Raw genomic sequence first — 17,140 nt, 5'->3', positions numbered from 1 at the left:
CTCTCATTTCAATTCAGAAAAATACCCAAAGAACCCGAGAAAAGTAATTGAGCAACAAGCTAGTTTCTTATTTTACTGGTTTGAAAATGAAATTGAATTAAGAAAGGAGCTTACGTGGTAATGTATTTTTAATTTTAATTAATTTCTTTCAGAGATAAACTTTGGTTGATAATATGCTGAAATATTTATACTTTACCTCTCTCTGAAAAGGATAACTAAAACAAGCAAACACACTGGTTATATTTAAAAATTTATTTATTAAGCTTCATTTTGCTTTTAAAAAGCAATTATTCAATTCACGAAGATTAAACAAAACTCCCACCCTATCAAAGACTATTATAATAATCTTGTATAGAACCAAGAGCATTAAAAAAAAAAGAGGCAGTGAACACTTTAACATGAAAACAGGAACTTCAGTGCTAACCATTAAAATAGAGAGATAAATAATCTTTCCAAAGGAAGAATACTTGGGGGGAAATCCAATGGTATCACACGCGGAGAGAAAAAGATTTAAATATCAGTTTAGTTCCTCATTGCCAACATGGCATTTATGTCCCAGATGAGATTCCGTAATTGGTCCATAATCTGCTTCAGCTGCTGGTTCTTCTGTTTCAGTTTCTGTGAAAACAAAAGAATTTACCACAATGTGAAGTAAAATATATAGATAATGATGCTAGAAGACTGAACTGCATTAAGCTTGGACCCAATGATCCAGACAGAAGCTAACCCAAACATTCCTGCCAGACAGAAGCTCTTGGTGTTGGTTAGTTTTGTATTGCTGTAATAAGACATGACCAAAGAGTTTACCTAGGGTTAACAATCCCAGAGGGTTAGATCCCATGACTATCATAGAACCCATGATATCATGGCGAGGACCATGGCAGCAGGGAGGCAGACATGGACGGAGCAATAGCTGACAGCTCACATTTTGAGACAACTATTACCAGGCAGAGAGAGAGAAAAAGAGAGAAAGAGAGAGGGGAGGGGAAGAGAGAGAGAAAGAAAAAAAGAAAGAGAAAAAAAGAGAGAAAAAAGCTAGGAATGGCTTGAGACTTTTGAAACTTCAAAGCCCATCCTTAGTGACACACCTCCTTCAACAAGGTTATACTGCCCAGGTTTTGTTTGTTTTCTTACCAACTAGGGGCTAAATATTCAAATATATGAATGTTGTCGATTATAATACAGTGGTACCACATTAGCCAAAAATGGAGTATAATAAAGGTTTCTTTATTTAGGGATAGACTCAGATCAGCAGTCCTCTGCATGAGCAGGGAACAGGAACCAAATCCAGCAGCTCCGGGCTACACACATTTTTTTTTTAACATCTGTATATGTAGTACATTTGATCATGCCCAAAGTGGGCCAGTATCTTAAAGGCTATTGGCCGAAGGAATTACCACAGCATATGTGTCTGTGGGGGCCGTTCTCATTCGAAGCATCATAGCTTCTACCCTTTCTCACTTTCACAGACCCTAACAGATTCCCTTATTTCTAACATAAGTCCACAGAGGTCTCTGGCCTCGGCCCCCATTCTGTCTTAACTATGTGACATTTAATTATGATAAATCTAGTACTTACGATGCTGTAGTGGCAATGGAACATAATGGTTACCACTACACTTTCCATCCAGATGTTTTGGTTGATCAAATGCTCAGCTCTGTACCAATTATAAACGGAGGACAGTGGCCAAATTGTTCAACCTCACACCAGAAGGATGAAGGTAATCACCAACTCTTCCTCTTAAGAGTTCATGGGAGAATCAAGTGGTTTGATTTGCCTAAAATATTACAGTTGCCTAACACAGAAGTAAGCACTTGACACTTGGTGATAGGCACAGAATGTAAGCTGTCAGGACAGGAAACATAACACAACGGTCCACGCAAAATCAGTCTTCCAGGTACAGCAGAAGTTACTGTCCTAAGATGAAGCACAGACTACTTCTAATTCTAGAAATGAAAAGAAAGTGGCCTAGTGACAAGGAAGACGCCCACAGGAAGCCTTGCACATGCCCCTGCATCTCTATTCCTGGGCTCGACTAGACTATAGTTCATGCCTATCTTAAGACTCCTTTCTTCAAGTTCCAGGTGATAGATTCCAGCTTAGATAACATGTGATACAGAGATTCTGGTTAGCATCCTTACCAGATATAATAATAATTATTATTCAGTAACACTTGGGAAACATTAAATCCAAAGATATAATATTTTAATTAGATTATTTCTAAAATATTCTATTTAATTGCCTCCAGGTAAACTATTATATGTACATTAGAAAAAGGTCTAAAGTATTATTACTTCATTAAAAAGCAAGCTGAGATTAAGTGACCTGCTTTTATTACTTGTATATAGACTCAGAAGTCACAAGCAGGAAGAAGGTCACTAAAGGGGGCATTAAATACTTTTACTAGGAAGCAGAGAAGCAATTACAGACACTTTAATGCTACTAATAATACTGATTAAATTAAATTCATGTTTGAAAATAGGGTAGCACAGGCACAGAAGAAACGTCTGATTGCACAGCACACAGGCCGCGACTCTCTCAGGGCTTGAAGGGTCTTCGGGAAAGAAGACCGACCAATTAGGTTTCCAGATGACTCATCTCACGTGACGATGTGGCAGTTAGTCAGTCAGTAAAGTGGTGTGTATATTGTCTAATTTGGGACCAGAAGAGGATGTATTATTACCACAGGGACACTTCGCCCTGACAGACACCAAGGGTGGCATTACACTGGAAGGATGGCAATCTCAGTCACAGCCTTCACCTCTGGAACTGGTTATTTGATCTCAGACTAAGTTTCTCCCTCAGTTTCCTCTCGTATGAACGGGCCAGAGCATAGGTACTGTCAGTAATCACACTTCCGGTGTGATTACAACAAGGAAAGTGATAATCAGTCACAGACTTGTAGCTGAAAAGCACCAAATTTGAGTTAGTGCTGTTGACACATGGCTTCAGGGTGGGTCCATGGATGCTCAAGTCTATGGTGCCTCAATAAACCATCACTTCTAGCTGGAGAATACTTTAGGTACCATTGTCTCCTTCTTAATTCCAACTTTTTAAGTGTTATGACGAGAGAGAGAGAGAGAGAGAGAGAGAGAGAGAGAGAGAGAGAGAGAGAGAGAGAGAGAGAGAGCTATTAAGAAAGAATAAAAGGATAAACAGTAATTTTCAAAAAAAAAATCTAATTTTAAAAGTGGGGCATGGCTGCTCCCAACAGCCAAGATGCTCAAGCAGGATAGTTGCTGTAAGCCTGAGCTCAGCTTGAGTTACACAGTGAGTCCAACATCAGCCAGAGCTACACTGTGGAACCTGTTCTCAAAACAAACAAATAAACAAACAATAATTCGAAGTATTAAGTTTTAGCATATCTTGAGTGTGACCACTTTGAGGGTTTTCGGAACCTCGGCATCAAGTGGGGGGAAGGTACGGCCAGACTGCACCCCAAAGGTCAGCAAATGAAAGCATCCTCCTGGCACCTCAACAAGCTGCAGTGAGCAGAGTGGAAGGACCTGGTGAGACAACGGGGGACGAGGAGCATTTACAAGTGGAGGGCGAGTGAACCATGAAGACGAAATGCAAAGGTGAACTGCAGATGTGAGGACGGGGCAGGAGCGGGGACTTAAGTTTTAGAGACAGCTGAGAACTACCTAAAACTAAGCCTCAGAGACAATCCTAGCCTTCACATGTCGGTAAAGACTTGGAAGCAACTAGAAGAAACAAAATCATGTTCCTGGGTAATCAAAAACAGATTTTATTAAATAGTATCCAAAACGCATTTGTAGAGGGCTCCCTCAATGCCACCATCACGTTTCAAGAACATGAATATTCAAGAATATGAATTCTGATATGCTGGTCTCATTAGTTCCTAACATTTAAAGTATACCAAAGGGTATTTTTCTAAGCTAACACCAAAATCCGAGCAACACTATTTTTTTAAGTGTAAAACAAAGTATCAGGGTAGTTTGACTCAAAAAAGACAAAGTTTTCAGGAAAAAGTTATCACACAGGTAAAATCTGTGGAGTCAAAGCACGCCATGCGACTGTCAACAGGGAAGCTGACAGTCATGCCTATTAGTGGTTAAGCTGTAAATACATTTTCATGACACGATATAAGATATAATGTATACGATCTTGCCACTGATTGATTTTAACAGGGGCTGACAGCTGCTATTTTCAAAATCCATCAGCTGTGCATAATTTGTTCCATTAACAGGTGAGCATGTAAGCAGAGTGGATTCTTACAAAGGCCGTTTCTGCTAAGTCAGACCATGTAATTTAATATTCATATAAAGGCTGTGGCACTTGAGAAAAAAATGCTTTAATTTCCAAATGTTTGGGCTCGATTACACGTCAATCAACAGAATACTGCTAGGCGAAAGGAAACTCAATTCTGAGGATCCCAAAGCAGATTCCCCTTTACTTGGAAAACGGCTTCAGGCTCTCAAAAGCCAGATGCAAATGGGAAAGGTACTAAAACAGCAAAACCTGGCTATGGCCACCAGGCCATTTCCCTTAGTGACTTCCATCAAATATAGAGGACCGAGTGCATGAATCAAAGTCCATGAAGCACCTTATTTAATACAAATGCCAATGTCCTAAAATATGGCACAAAAAGTCTTCTTTCTGTAAATATCCCCTAACCATGCCAGGGGGGTGGGGAACACTGCTGCTTTCTCTAGAATCTCAGAACCTTTTTGTTTGTTTGTTTGTTTGAGGTGAGGTTTCTGTGTGTGACAGTCCTGGCTGTCCTGGAACGGCTCTGTAGACCAGGCTGGCCTCGAACACACAGAGATCCACCTGTTTCTATATCTCTAGAGCTGGATGAAAGGCGTGTGCCACCACAGCCCAGCCAGAGTCTTAGAATCTTAAAGTCCCACCCACCTGTCCACCAAGCACAGGAGGGTGGAGCAAACACACTGGCTGACTACTATGTGGCTGGACTTTCAGCAGTCAGCCACACTTGGCATACAGCAGGCAGTCAAGTTTAATATTTGAATATTAAAAAGTTAAGTTAATAATGAGTTCAACGGAAAATTTAGAAGGCCTCAGAGACAGGAAACTAAAAATCCTTGGCAATCATTTCAGAACTGTTCCTTCTGTTGTGCTGTCCTTATTGTCTACTGTTGTTTATTGCCTTTCAGACTTAAAACCACACATGGCTATTTTAAAGTATTCCTTTTCATAATTAAAATTACATATCATAATTGGTAAGACACATTTTGCATATTTGCTGCTATGGTTCAGGTAAGCACCTGATTCCCATGTGCTAAAACTACTTATATATACTGAGTCCTTGTAGTCTTTTGCCACAAACATGTGTATGTTTATATGCATATATTTATATGTGTATATAATGTCCTAAGAAGCTACCTATAAATGTATAAATGGAATCACATGGTTGCTATAATAAAACAAAGGTTGACTGGTTTTATTTGTAAAAGATTTTAAACACCTTCCTGCTACAATGTGCTGGGCCACAGCAGGCCCAGAGCAACAGGGTCAGCAGCAATAGACTAAAAGCTCCACATCTTAAAGCAAAGCAAATGCTTCCTCTGCTTACCCTCTCTGAGGGCTCTGCTGAGTGAGATCCACGATCTCTCCTCTCTGAGGGCTCTGCTGAGTGAGATCCACGATCTCTCCTCTCTGAGGGCTCTGCTGAGTGAGATCCACGATCTCTCCTCTCTGAGGGCTCAGCTGAGTGAGATCCACATTCTTTCCCAACTCCTTGGGCAGCAGCTCTGCTTCCCTTTCTCCTCCTGCAACTGCTCTAAATAGGGCAAATCTGCTGCAAAAACAACACCACACAATTCCCAAACTCAAACTATGTTTTAGAGTTAAGCTAGGCTAGGCTCCCTAATAATTCTTAATCAAGGATTCTGAAATATAAAATGTACAGACTTATAACTCACTTTATTGACTTCTGCAATTTCTCGTCTCTCTTCAGTGGCAAAACGAGGTGGGCCAGCCCGGTCGTCGTTCTTTGAGCCATCTTCATCCACATATGGAATAAGTTGCTGGAAGTGACCAAGAGAAACACAAAATGGGGTCCAGATGTGTGAATTAAGACTACTATAGAGACTGCATCCACTGAGGATCCATTTAATCAAAAATTAAAAAGATTAACCACAAAAAAACCTTGGTTTTCCAATAAAGTTCACTGTGTTTAACTGAAAACAACACCAATAACAAAGTTTATCCTCCTCTCAAAAAACTACTGGTTGTCAAATAGCAAGTTAGACTCTGGTCATTCAGTCTGCAAATACGCAATTGCTAGATGCTGGCTAAATCACTGAAGACGCATGTTAAGTAAGATGCAGCATCTACTCAGAGACATTCAGTCTGTTCAAGTAAGGTAGTCTTTCCTTCACACTATAAGAACGGCCCTTTGAAGACATGTTTGATGCAAGTGCCACCAACTTGACATTCAGAACTCCAGTAGCTGCAAGAATTTTTATTTGTCTTAATTTCTTTTAGGTATGAGAACTATTTTTAATAGGAAGAAATGTACAGAGCCTTGCCCTCTCTTAAGATCGGAGAGAGGTGGGGTAAGAGGGTGTGTAGAGGGAATGGGAGGAGGGGAGGGAATGGGAATTTGGATTGGTATTTTTTTTTTTTAATCTAATAAAGAAGGGAAAAAGGAAATGAACAAGCAGTGATGCTTCTGGCAAAAAATGTTCTTAATTATGTGTGGCCTGTGAGTGCTTACTGGAGGAAACACCATGTACATGCGGCGGACATCGGGAGCCAGGCAGTCTCTGCCACCGTAAATTATCATGAAGAAACGGTCAGAGAAGCATCCACCTGGCAAATGGTTCCGTATTCCTGGGGCACACATACCTGACCTGCATTGACAAGCACCCTTCTCTCCTCTCCTGCTGCAGAACTGTGTGAACACAGACTCCAGAATGGCGCTGGCTCCTGTTTTCTCTTTATTCCTTCAACCTCTCCACAGACTTTCCCTCCTTTAGCATGTTTATATGTTCTGGTCTCTTGAATTCGGTGGCAAAAGTCAGTGCCCCAACCCCTTGACTCCAGTCCTCCTCCTTGTCATCACTTCCCCCTAACTTCCAGTCTACGTCTCCCCAAAGTCTGATCTCCCACCGCTGGCTTAAGCTCGTTGCTTCCTGTTTCATTCCCAGATCAACTGTGTTCTGATTTCTAGCCTCTACCATTTCGATCAAGTTCTATCAAATACAACTTTTCTTAGCAATGGTTAAAAACTGCCATGATAACTAATTTTAACAGAAGAAATCACTGTCATTAAAATCCCAACAAATGCATAAATAAACACAAAAATATCACTACAAGGCTGGAAAACAAATGCTACAAAAATCATTAATGAAAAACAAACACATATACTCACAATTTTATCTCTTCTCAGAAGCAAAACAAATAACATTAAAAATGGGGAATATTGCTAAAAGGAGAAAGAAAAAAACCTGCTGTGTTGACCTGCCTCCGCCTCTGACATGCACACTCCTGCTATGGACACGTACCTCGACGGGAATGGGGTCCATGCCGCCGCAGTTCTCGTTGCATTTGTCGTAGACCAGTCTTAACTTCCTGAAGAGAATAGAAAGCTGGCGAAGATGGTCCTGGAGCTTTGTGAGCCGGTCTTGGTAAGTGCCAGTATGATAAGTGACGCCATTTGGCAGCTTGGCAGGTAAAAGAAAACAATAAAAATATTGGTGTTTTAAAAGTAATCCACATTAATTTATTAGCAACCTGGTACAGTGTTTCACTGCAATAAAAGAGCCTTAAAAAAGGCTCTGTGAACAGACTGTTGACCAGTTGAAAGGCCTTTGTCCTTTAATGTTACAAATATACAATTTTAATATCACTATCACATGAAAGCAGAAAGCTGATGAACCTGTACACAAACTTTTTATGTATTATATGAATTTATATGAATTTTATACACACATATATACCCATCCGTACATATAATATACATGCATATATTATACACATGCACATGTATTTAAAACTGAAGTGTAGGGTTTTGTTTCACAGAATTGGAATAGTGTATTCTCACACCTGCAGAAGCATTTTCAAATCTTAACTACTATGATTAAGCGGGTAAGATGTGCAAAGTACAAACTAAACACAAACCACCAGAGTTTAATGAAAAAGTCTTAATAGAAGATATGGGTACAAATGAACATATACTCAAACATCATTAATAAATCATCGCAAATTATTATTATCATATATGTTCTAAGCCATCAAATGTTCTTAATTCAAGAATCTTATCAGCCAGGCCTGTAACTCCTCTCAGGAGGTTCACATGTTCAAGACCAGCCTGTCACCTAACGTAAATTCAAGGCCAGCTTGGGGAAATGTAATGAGACCACGTTTCAAAAACAGAGTACAAGGTAGGCAGGTGCTAGAGCCCAGAAGCATAGCATTTGTCCTCCCCACCCCACACAAGGGCCTAGGTATATCAGCCATGGGTGTAATTATCAAAGCTAATTAATCAGTAACATAATTTTTCCAGAGAAATACTCATCGGAAAAAAAAACAATAAAGTCACAGTCAAATGGAATTTGGGTAGACTTGAATAATTTGTTTCTCTTTCCCAGAGTCCCTTTGATAAATGTTACAGTTTCTCAGCTCAGGAGACAGATTTTCTGAAATTTCTGAATGCTTTCTAGTTTCAGGAATCCTCAGCATTAACCCATATTAAAATGCACCTGGAAGTGTGACGAAATACCAATGGCTCTGTGGCTCACAACATTTTAAAGTAAGATGGCATTAGAAGGGTTCATACGTCCATACAGTGTGGGATTTCCCCTAAGAATCCCTTTTACAGACATTAACAGGCACCAACGACACAGACAGTCAGATGACCCCGCTGTCCTGTCCAATAATGGTGTGGCGATTACATTTCACGCAGAGAAGCAGTGGCCTCCTGAATCATGGCATCTAACCCGGTTTGCTCCTTGGTAAAAAGTGGAACTCCTCTTTGTAGCATATTTGGCACAAGAGTTTTAGTGTATGGTTTGAATAATTCTCATGAGCATTTTACCCCTAAGTGTGTGTTTACGTGTTTATGAGAAGCGTATGTCATGCACAAAATGATTGATGAGTCTTATTATAAAGAAAAGCAATCTTGCTGAAATGCAAAGAATTATCCACCTGAAAACTGCCAACTGAGTACGTTTAGATATTAGTTTTTATACTTCCTACTCATCTTTCGCGTGTCAAGCATTGCTCTGGACGCGAGAGTAGCAGTTTAAATGAGTGATGAGGCTTCCATACGCTACGGAACGTATGGTAATCACACCCAAGCTCCCTTGCTGCATGCTGTGGTGGAGCTACTCAGCTGGGAAGCTCATCAATAACCATCTCCCTCATGAATATGGATGAAACCTCATAAATATATCACACTCCCACATACTAAAAAGGCATACAACTAAATTCATCATCTATTCTTATAATAAAATCCCCCCTATATGAAAAACATATTTAGGTTATAAAGTCAGCATCGTGATGGATGTGCAGACACTGGAGGAATTCCCACTCAGGTCAGGAACAGAAAAAGACATATACTGAGACCACTGTTACTGATGATGCACTCTGTGGTGAAGGAGCTGGCCAGGTTGGCTATGGAAGACAGAAAGGTTGAAACATAAAAAAGGAAGTAGTACAGTGACCACTGCTTCCAAATAACATCATAAAAAGCCACCAACGGTAAAGGAATTCCATAAGGAGTTAAGTGTAAAGCTAAAAGAGAGGAAGAAATAGCTTTGCTTTCATTTCTAAAAAAAAAGGAAAAGCAAGAAGAAAAGATTTAGGGATAAACCTAGAAAAGATAAAAATAAAAACCTCAAATGCAAAACAAAAAAAGATTCCATGACCTTGGTTACTAAGACTGAACAGTGTCAAGGTTTTCTAGACTGAAAAAAAAAAAAAAACTAATAAAACCACTAACAGGGTTTTTTTGATCTAAGATGTATGTGGAAAAGTAAAAAGGACACTTACTCTGACATAGAAATATAAACCATCACAGAAATTCAAGGCTATATGAGAATAAGGCATTCCGTGATGGAAGCAAAGGGGAAAGAACCCAACACCCCCAGCCAGATCCATCTATACAAAGCTACAACCGGACCAAATGAGCAGTGAGGTGAACTTTCCATCAAGCACTTGTGCAACAAGGTGAGTGCTGTCCATCATGCTTCAAAACAGGATCAATCCCACAAGGACCCAAGTTTTACCAAAGTAAAAATTCCAGTGAAAACACACAGAATTCTTCATCATCTGAGAGTGGGGAAGGCATTCCTAATTAGACATAAAATCTGTAACCTAATAAATTATATGAACTGGAAAATCAAGAAATCATACATTAAAAAAAAAAAAAAGCAGGGCAAAAACGACCTAGAGGAATCAAAAGGTAAAATAGAAAGACCAGACTGAATATACCAGCACAGTAGCTCAGGTCTAAGATCCCGTAATCTCAGCATTTAGGAAGTTGAGGCAGCATCACAGGTTCAAGGGCAGCTCCAGCTACACAGTGAGACTCAATTCCAAAACAAAATGGAAGAAACAAGAGAAACCTGGGGAAAACATTTGCAAATATATCACAGAGAACAAGGGAGATAAAACAATCACACAAACACACACACGCAAGCACACACACATATACACTGAAACAGGAATAAGCAATAGCAGACAATAAAACACACAAGGTTCATAAATATACGACAAAATGTTCAAACTCAATCAAATAAGGAGATAGGTTAGGTGGTTTATCTGTCAGGTAAGCAAACACCTAAAAGCATGATCAGTCCATTGTCATGGCCTGAGTCAGGACACAGGAACAACTTTGAGAGGACTCATTCAGTTACAATTCTTATAAGTTAGCGGCTTCTAAAAGCTCATCAGCAGGTACCGTGCTCCTTTGTGTGGGACATAATCACTTATTCCAACATCAGAGTATTTCCACCCAGTGGACTACTATGTGGTGTAAGGAGAGAAGGGAGTACTTTATGGATATGAGTAAGCTACTGTGTAGCAAATGAATAAGGCAAAGTACAGAATATTATGCACAGATATCTGTGCAAAGGGGAGGGATAAGACAATATGTAGGCACAGATTTGATTAAATATGCAAAGAGATAAACATAACCAGTGGCTAGAATCATTAACAGCCACTGCTTACAGAGAGGGATTAGGTACCTAGCAGACAGGGAATAGAAAGGAGAATGCTCTCTGCAGTGCGTTCTGCTATTCCTAAATTATGAATATATTATGTAGCCAAAATATGCAATAAAAGATTAAAAGGATAATAAGCAGAATCAAAGCAATGCTATTTGTTCACAGGGAATCTTAATCTTGGATTCAGGGATATTTGGGAAGATGCTTCTTAACACCTTGCAAACAGTTTTCAAAATGTGTTTACTCATTATTTTGTTTCTAAGAAAAGTCTATAGTTTTCAGAATCTTAAGGAGCTAAAGGAGATCTAATAGACAAACTTTTTCTCAAATGTGTGGAAGTAACTATAGCAGTGTGTATTTATTCTGCTTCACTTTCGTGGACCAAAACTGATGCTTTGACATCTGAGTATACTGAAGAGCATGGGGTTGCCCCAGCTACTGGAGTCCTGTGAGATCCTCATTTCCCAGAGGATGCCAGAATCTGTGGCTCGATAACCCTATTCATAGGGTCTGACCCGTGTATACAGACGACGACCGAGTACAAAATTAATAAAAGCAAAGCAGAGCAGTGATAACGGTGTGCTGGAATTAAAACTAGGTACAAACAGTCTGCACATTCTCTTTTTCAAAACATCCTCTTAAATATCCACTACGAACCACGTATAATGGAAGTTGGCTAAGCTGCCTACAATTAGATGAACAGCCATGCTGTTCACGGTTAAGAACATCCGTTTACATCACCACTTCTGACTTTTTGGAACTCAACTGCCTTTTAGGGTCATTGCAACATCCCCCAAAGGGTTTGAGATGAGTCTGAGACAAAGTGGAAGGTAGATGCGCACTGTGGAACTTTCAGAAAGAGTCTCGTTCTGTTCAGGCGATGAGTTCTGTTCTAGCTCTCTTAATAATACAGATGGCTCAGGAACAACTTAAGTGATGTAACAGCAGGTTATCAAAGCCGTCTGTTGTAGCAAGGAACCACTTGTTTGTCCCAGCCGCCCAGAACTGAAATAACCACACAGAAATTGTATTGATTAAACCACTGTTTGGCCCATTAGCTCTAACTTCTTATTGGCTAACTCTTACATCTTGATTTAACCCATTTCTATTAATCTGTGTATCACCATAAGGTCATGGCCTACCAGCAAAGTTCCAGCACGTTTATCTCTGGCGGCGGATCCATAGCATCTCTCAACTCCGCCCCTCTTCCTCCCAGCATTCAGTTCCATTTTCCCTGTCTACCTAAGCTATGTTCTGTCCTATCAACAGGCCAAGGCAGTTTCTTTATTCATTAATGGTAATGACAGCACACAGAGGGGACTCCCACATCAGTCTGTGATGGTGAGTCATCTCTTTAGCTATAAAATAGGAATAAAAACATCTCTCAGAATTGTTCCTAGAATTGTGGCACTAGTCAAGTAGCTGATAGCTGTTTAGCTATGTGTGACCATGCCTGCTTCTCCACGCTCTATCTAATTCAGATGCTGGCACAGGGCAGGCTAAAAATAAGAAAGAATGCATGCTAAATTCTGAGACATCATGAAATCCACACTCCAGTCATTTTCCTTATGAATCTATTCACTTGAAAGTGCCATAGAATTTCGATCGTTCCTTTGCATTCATTTATGTCTTTGTAAGACACTGCACACGGAGTCACTGACATAGTACTAGAAGATTCCCGTGAAACAAAATCGTATTTATAAAGATAGGAGACAAAAATCTCAACTATCTTTTCTTGACACAAACAAAAGCAATAAAATCGTCTTTAAGGCATCCGTAGAAGTAAAAGTTATTAAATTCTCAAGACAGGCCTCAATTACTCCACACTGAGCAGCGTTAGGGTGCCAATTTACCTCTCTGACCCACAGAACCCTTATCAGTCGAACAAAGATGCTTTCTCCATCTTAGGATGGAGTCTTAGGATAAGCAAATACTATCAACAACTTACAAACTGTACGGGAACAAACTGGATATCTGAAGGCAAAAGATGAACTTAGACCCAGATAATCATTATAACTAGCCTTCCAGAATTTAGACAGGTTATAAACAAAAAGGAAAACTTAAAGAGCAAAAGTTCTAGGAGAAAACATTCAGTGCTTTGGGTTACACACACAAAAAGATTAAGTCTGACACCCAAAGCAAGATCTGTAGCAGAACTAATCAACAAGTGTGATGGGATTCCACCACAATTATAAGACATCTGGTCCTCAAAAGGTGGTTTGAAGGAAGCGAGAGCCAGAGAGTGACAGGATAATCCAGCAAAGAAAAAGACACAACAATAAGAAATGAAGATGAAGATGAGGGAAATTAGAACCCTCGAAGACTGCTGATGGAGATTCAAAAGGTCAGCCATATCAGAAAAATTATTTTAAAAATTTAACATATATATATAGGACATGATATATACATGATTCAATAATTATACTCCTAAACCATCTACTCAAGAGAAATGAAGCACATGCCTACACAGAAGTCCGTAAAAAAAACAAGCTGACATTATTTGAGGGCATCGCTGTTGATAAGGGCTCCAAGGTGGAAACAACCCAAACTTGCACCCACAGATCAACAAATGCAAATGCCGCGATGCATCCAGTCAATAAATTAGTAAGAAAAAGAAATGAAGCTATATAGACATATGCTGAAAGAACAACCGTGGCCCATAATGCTCACCTGCTATGTGATTCCTATTACACAACGCTCTTAAACTCAAACTAGCAGGGGTTCCTGGGAGACAGAGGCAAAAAAGTCACAGGTGGTATAAGGAAACTTCTTGGGTAGTGGTTATGTTCACTATTGTGACTATGATCAAGTTACAAGTATTTCCCTAAATAAGTCAAAACTTTACATTAGCACAGCTTACTGTAGTCTAGTTAAGCCTAGAAAGGGGGAGAACTGTGGTCTCAATTCTTCAGCTTCAGGGCATCTCCTTCAAGGAGAAATTTTCCTCGAAATCTTCTAAAGTCATTTTACAAGGCAGGTAGGGTGTGATCCACTTGCACTTTGGAAAACACAGCGTTTATAAAACAAGCTTGACACAACTTGGTCCAATCTAGAAACTGGTGGTACTTTTAATACCACCAACGAAGTCCTAGATCTTTGAAGATAGGCACTGGGGCTATGTGGAGCTGGCGGTCAAGGGGATCACACCTGATGTCTCCTGGAGCGGGGTGGGGGTGGGGAGCAGACACACGCTGGTGACACTTCTGGGGATAATGGGCACAGCCACTCCAGGTGTGTCCTGGGGTGGGGGAGAGATGCATACTGGGCAACAGTTCTGGGAGAAGTGGAGTGTCTACATCTGGAATCTCCCAGGCCAGGAGGCAGACTCATGCTGGGGACACTGGGTGTAAGGGGGTGTGTCCACGTCTGAGAGATTCCCAGGGCGTGAGACAGACAGATGCTGGGACCAATATAAGGGGGACGGCCATCCAGAGCTCTTCCGGAGTTGGGGACACTGGTAAGAAGGGGAGGGGGCGTCTGCACTAGAGCTCTCCCAGGGCAAGGGGCAGGCTCACGCTGAGGTCACAGGGTGGAAAGGCGACACGGCCACCCCGAGGTTGCCCGGAGAGGCCCCCTTCCACCGTCCCTCTCACCCCAGGCGCCTACCTGCATGTTCCGGAGTAGCTGGAAGATCTCCATGGTGCGGTACACGATGTCCTGCACCGTCTCCTGCCCGATGCGGCACAGCGTGGCCGTGTTGACCTCGCGCGCGGCCTGCTGCGCCTGCGGGCCGCCGAAGGGCCCGGGCGCCATGCCTGCGGGCGCCAGCGGTGGGGTGGACATGGCCCTCGGGCGCTCGGTCCGGCTGGAGCCGACTATGCGGATTTCAAACCGGCGGCGCCACTTCCGCCCCGCCGCGACGCAGGCGTCCTCCCGGAAGACCTGGGAACAGTCGCCCCGCAAAACCGATCGCGATTGGGCTACGAGCCTGAGACAGACAGGAAGTTAACCAATCAGCAGTGGAGTTCTGGTCAGGGGGCGGTACCAGTGGTGGATTGGATGGATTCTCCCAGAGGCCAATCTGGGCTGCCTTAGGTGTCTTGATAGTTCAAATTTTGCATTGGTTTTTGTGGAGCATTTTCTCATAACAAACTTAGGAGATGTTTCTAATGATTGTCCTTTTGACAGGTTGCAGGCTCAGAGGGCTGAAGAACTTGTCACTTGAGTATAGCTTTCTGCTGCTCAAAAGCAGAAAATATGATTTCTGTTTCTTGTTTACTTCAGTGTAGCAAGAAATTCAACCCCGAGGATTGTTTTTGTTTCCTGCTCGAATATTTTCGAAGATTCTCTTAAGTAACACACGTGCCCACATGCACTACTTTTTGACTGTGAAATTACGGCAACCATTCCTCACAGGACGACTCCAATGTGAGTCGGAACTTGCAGAGTATCCGGCCCCGGACAATTCTTTGCCTTTTCTATTCATAAATATCTATGAAAATATTAAAATATAAATTAGACACAGTAAGACATTAATAATATTGTAAGTATAGCAATATAGTGTCACAGTTATTTCCAACTTGGTAATTATTTCTAAAAATTGTAATTTAACAGTTTTGAACCACAGTTGACCTAAACTACATAAAATGGTAAAAAGTGAAATCGCAAGCAAAGGATGGTTGTTCTACCGCCTGATAGTGTGGTTTGTTTACTTTCTGATTTGCCCTTACTCTATGGACATGCTGAAACGCAACTTCAGAAAAAAAAAAAAGTTCTATTTTATTCACCCTCTATAGTCTCAGACTTAATAATGATAGGCCATGGAAATGGCTCAATAAGTAATTAGTAAATGATTTTTTTAAAAATAATTAAGGAATATCTAAATAATTATAAAAAGGAAAAGAAAAATATCTTCTTACAGTCTACTGTACATTTCAAATGAAAAAGAAAAAAGCCAAGCATGTGAAAATTGGTCACAGGGACAGAATGATTACACCCGGAGAAGTATGTACTTCAGACTTTCCAGAAAATGACTACTAAAAATGGCATAGGAAACATTGTCGAGTAGTGGTTCTCAACCTCCCTAATGCTGTGGCCCTTTAATATAGTTCCTTGTGTTGTGGTGAGCCAAACAATAACATTATTTTCCTGCTACTTCATAACTGTTATTTTGCTGCAGTCAGAATGTAAATATCTGATAGGCAGGAAATCTGCCGTGGGACCAACAGAAGGGTCATGGCTCACATGCTGAGAACCATGGCTATGGAGCTTTATTTGTTTATTGATCTGTTGTGCTGGTGATCAGAAGAGCATTCACTGCGCACCGACTGTGGGCTGACTGCTAGGCTAGAAATGGTGTAGTGAGAACGTTTCGTAAAAACCGCTCTCGTGGGGGAATTAACACTAAGTTCTGTGACGACTGTATTGGAGGGAAGACTGGAGATCCTGACATGGGACGCCAACTCTTTAGTGGAGTTGGTCCAGGATGAAAGGGGTAAAATGGGAACCTAAAAGTGCATGGAGGTGGAGAGCTAACTATGCCCACATTGTAACTTCGGAGACCCAGAAGCTGTCACCAGGACTGGCAGGAATGCTTTCCATAAAGTCAAAGAAATTTAATACGAGGATATGTACTGGGAAATATGTTTGAAGACAGATTGGAGGACCCAACACAGCGCAAAAGGCTCTGAATCTGAGTGAAAACGCAAGCCATTGAGGTGTTCTCAGGAGAGCGATCTAAACACAAGGACTCTCCAGGGTAGAAGATTTACTCTTGCTTTTCGATGGGCTGTGGCTGGTGGGTGAATGTTGCTTCCCTCTTTCCTGAAAAGTATTGATCCTGATGACCTGAATTAGGGAAGGGCACAGTGGATGAGTTAGCAGTGGAACTGCAGAGATGCTGATGTTGACAAGGATGGATACATGTGAAGGAGGTGGGATAAAGGAAGCAGCCTTTTCTGTAGAAATGGGTGAAGCTTCTTCCATTTATCAAGATAGGGTGCCCTGAAGAAAAAGCAAGCTTCAAAGAAGTTGTGCATCCTATT

The 17,140-nt window shown here is 41.0% G+C and overlaps 1 protein-coding gene across 1 annotated transcript; it reads right to left on the bottom strand.

Annotated features, from left to right (window-relative positions):
* Window positions 1–237: 237 nt before the first annotated feature.
* On the bottom strand, window positions 238–15,023 carry Med30 (mediator complex subunit 30). The gene is made up of 4 exons (XM_087898777.1): window positions 14,763–15,023; window positions 7,494–7,652; window positions 5,907–6,011; window positions 238–618 (listed from the first exon to the last, which is right to left on the bottom strand). The coding sequence occupies exons 1-4, from the start codon at window positions 14,937–14,939 to the stop codon at window positions 523–525; spliced, it is 537 nt and encodes a 178-aa protein (XP_087754903.1). The 5' UTR covers window positions 14,940–15,023; the 3' UTR covers window positions 238–522.
* Between the last annotated feature and the right edge of the window lie 2,117 nt (window positions 15,024–17,140).

The sequence above is a fragment of the Myodes glareolus genome, chromosome 19 (assembly GCF_982192425.1).
Source record: "Myodes glareolus chromosome 19, mMyoGla1.1, whole genome shotgun sequence".
Classification (NCBI taxonomy): domain Eukaryota; kingdom Metazoa; phylum Chordata; class Mammalia; order Rodentia; family Cricetidae; genus Myodes; species Myodes glareolus.
The sequence above is the reverse complement of the archived record's forward strand: the minus strand, read 5'-3'. Positions and strand labels throughout refer to the sequence as shown.